Raw genomic sequence first — 2,783 nt, 5'->3', positions numbered from 1 at the left:
TTATGATAAATATATTAACATTTGTAATTAAAAATTAAAAAGTGTTAAAGTAATATTCTTGCAAAAAATATCAGTAGGTTATCTATTTAATATAAATTAAATATTTTTTAAAAAATAAATGGCCTTATAAACTATTAATTTTTTATGACTTTCATCCATTACATGAGTAAAGTATTGGCTCTTTATGGATATTTTATCCTGAATCATTTAATTTATGTTAAATACATAAATATTTATAACTAAAATTGAAAAAGTGTTATATTAATATTTCTACGGAAGAAAAACTGGTAGGTTTTGTGTTTAACAAAAATTAGTATTTGAGAATAAATATTTGTGATAAAGTAAATGTTTGAAAGTAAAATACATGTAAAGATCTGGTACTTTAAATAGGCAATACGTATTTGCCTATAAATTACGCTCGTTAAAGTTTATTAATTATTAATTAATTTGTAATACTTTGCCATTCATTGGACATGTAGCACAAAGGACAAATCAGGTACAAAATTCTAATTTCACTCTCTAAAATAATATTTTAATCATTTGGACTGAATTTGTAAAGGATTAGTAACCTCAGGGGAGATCAGTGTAATTGTTCAAACTACAGGGGAGATCAGTGTAAATGTCAGAAACCTCAGGGGAGGTTTCTGAAATTATCCCTTTAAGTATCAACTCTGGGCCGGCGTGCTAGTTTTTGCAATGGCTGGAGCGACCTGGCTCTACTCTTCCCCATTTTCTAAAGCTCTACTGTCGAAGCTTCCCGGCACCGCCACCATTGCTCCCTCCATTTTCCGCCGTCTCCACCGCTTCACTCCGACAAATCCCTTCAACTATTCTTCGACATCCCCTCATAAACCTCCCGGAATGGCAGCAGGTGTTCGTGCTCAGGCCAGACGAAGCTTCTCTTCTTCTTCCAAAGTAAAAGAGGACGAATTTGCCTCTGGTAAACATCCCCAACTCGAGCCATGTTTTCCATGTTTCTAGTTTTCCCCTTAAATTTTATGCATTTCTAGCTTATACCCACGAAATTGTATGCTTATTTCTGTTGTTAGCAGTGGCGGATTTGCAGTTTGAGGCACCCCTTAAAATTGTGGAATATCCAGACCCGATATTGAGAGCAAAAAATAAAAGGATCAGTACGTTTGACCATAACTTGAAGAAGTTAGTAGATGAGATGTTCGACATAATGTATAGGTAAAGAATTTGACTTTTTTAGCAGAAAATTCTCTGAATTTGTTGCTGTTTTAGTGGGTTTCTTGAGTTCTTTTCTGAATTGTTGAGATTTTAGGAACCGGTAAAAATAGTTATTGGTTTTCCTTTTTCGTTAATAGGACTGATGGGATTGGGCTTTCAGCACCCCAGGTGGGAATTAATGTTCACCTTATGGTGTTTAATCCGGTTGGTGAACGTGGGGAAGGAGAGGAGATTGTTCTTGTGAATCCGAAAGTTAGTAGATATTCGAGGAAAATTGTTCCTTATAATGAGGGCTGTTTGTCCTTTCCGGGGATTTATGCTGATGTTGAGGTATGTGTTCATTTAAGTTTGTTGAAGGTAATAATGCAATTGTGTTTTCCTACGAGATTTTAATTGCTCTTATTGTTTTTTGTTTGTGTAGAGACCGGACTCTGTGACAATCGATGCACAGGACATTAGTGGCAAAAGATTTGCATTTAACTTGACGGGACTTCCTGCAAGGGTGTTTCAGCATGAATATGATCATCTTCAGGTAGTCTTGTTTTTGCATATGTCCCTGTAATTGGTTCAGAAAGAGCCTGAAATATTATGTCCAAATGTTCACCATTGATACTCTGTGAAGTTGTGATGAGATGAGATGGATATCCATCATAATCGTGACAAAAGCTGAGCTTTTCGCATCCCAGTAGTTCATTAGTTTATTGCCGTCATGAGCTTTGAACCTGTAATTTGGTTAACTTACTCATTACTGTTGTTTGGACAACTTGGACCACGAAATTGCGACCTGGAAATGTACCAAATTCTCATTGTTTATGGCTTAAAAACTACAACTGACTGCCCATGTTGACGGGCCAATCAGCAATACCATTCTGGTCTTCACATTGCATGCCTGTTTTCAATTGCAAACAAAATATACTGAGTGGTTAATCTAGTTTAGGAGTATTGTTTGACTCAAAGATGGTGGTTACCTTGACCATGGAGGCAAGGACACTAAGCTTCATTTTCTGCTTCTTTCTAGTTTATATCCTAAATTACATTCTGCTTTGCAGGGAATACTTTTCTTTGATAGAATGACAGACGAAGTTCTTGAAAGTATCAGTGCAGATTTACAGGTGAATAGTCAATAGATTTATTACATATTCCAATATTTGCAGAATATTTGTTGAATGTGGATATCTTTTCTTGTTTAACCTTTTAGCTTCAACTAGCCTGGGATGGCAGAAATAGATTTTATATTATAAATTCTACTTGCACAGGCCTTGGAAAAGAAATATGAGGGGAGAACTGGATTGCAAAGCCCTGAAAGAATAGATGCTCGAAGAAGAAGGAAGACTGCTATTGGGTTTGGAAAATCACGATAGGCTTGGTATACTTAGTTAGGTTCACAGATTTTGTATTACCATATAGCTGATTTTGATATTTTGATTCCACGAGTTCCCTATTTTTTGTTTTTCCTTTTTCTTTAGGAAAATATAGTGTGCATTCTGGATTTAGTTCTGTACCAACCGCACCTTAAGAATATGTTGTGCAATTCAGAGATACCAGTTTGTACTGTCAACAGATCGTGTATATACTATTCTTTTGATTTTCCA

General features: G+C 35.5%; 1 protein-coding gene across 2 annotated transcripts; it reads left to right on the top strand.

Moving 5' to 3' along the window:
- The first annotated feature begins 694 nt into the window (after nt 1-694).
- On the top strand, nt 695-2,783 carry LOC113713608 (peptide deformylase 1B, chloroplastic). Of its 2 annotated transcripts, none has more exons than XM_027237366.2 (6): nt 695-940; nt 1,053-1,191; nt 1,329-1,521; nt 1,613-1,723; nt 2,241-2,303; nt 2,448-2,783. In XM_027237366.2, exons 1-6 carry the CDS (start codon nt 697-699, stop codon nt 2,550-2,552), a joined length of 855 nt encoding a protein of 284 aa, XP_027093167.1. In that variant the 5' UTR covers nt 695-696; the 3' UTR covers nt 2,553-2,783. The 2 variants fall into 2 exon arrangements, with proteins under 2 accessions (XP_027093167.1, XP_027093166.1); XM_027237365.2 differs by having other exon boundaries at nt 1,050-1,191.

This window comes from Coffea arabica, chromosome 10c (assembly GCF_036785885.1).
Source record: "Coffea arabica cultivar ET-39 chromosome 10c, Coffea Arabica ET-39 HiFi, whole genome shotgun sequence".
Classification (NCBI taxonomy): domain Eukaryota; kingdom Viridiplantae; phylum Streptophyta; class Magnoliopsida; order Gentianales; family Rubiaceae; genus Coffea; species Coffea arabica.
Note: the sequence above shows the minus strand (reverse complement) of the source record. Positions and strands in the feature narration are given on the sequence as shown.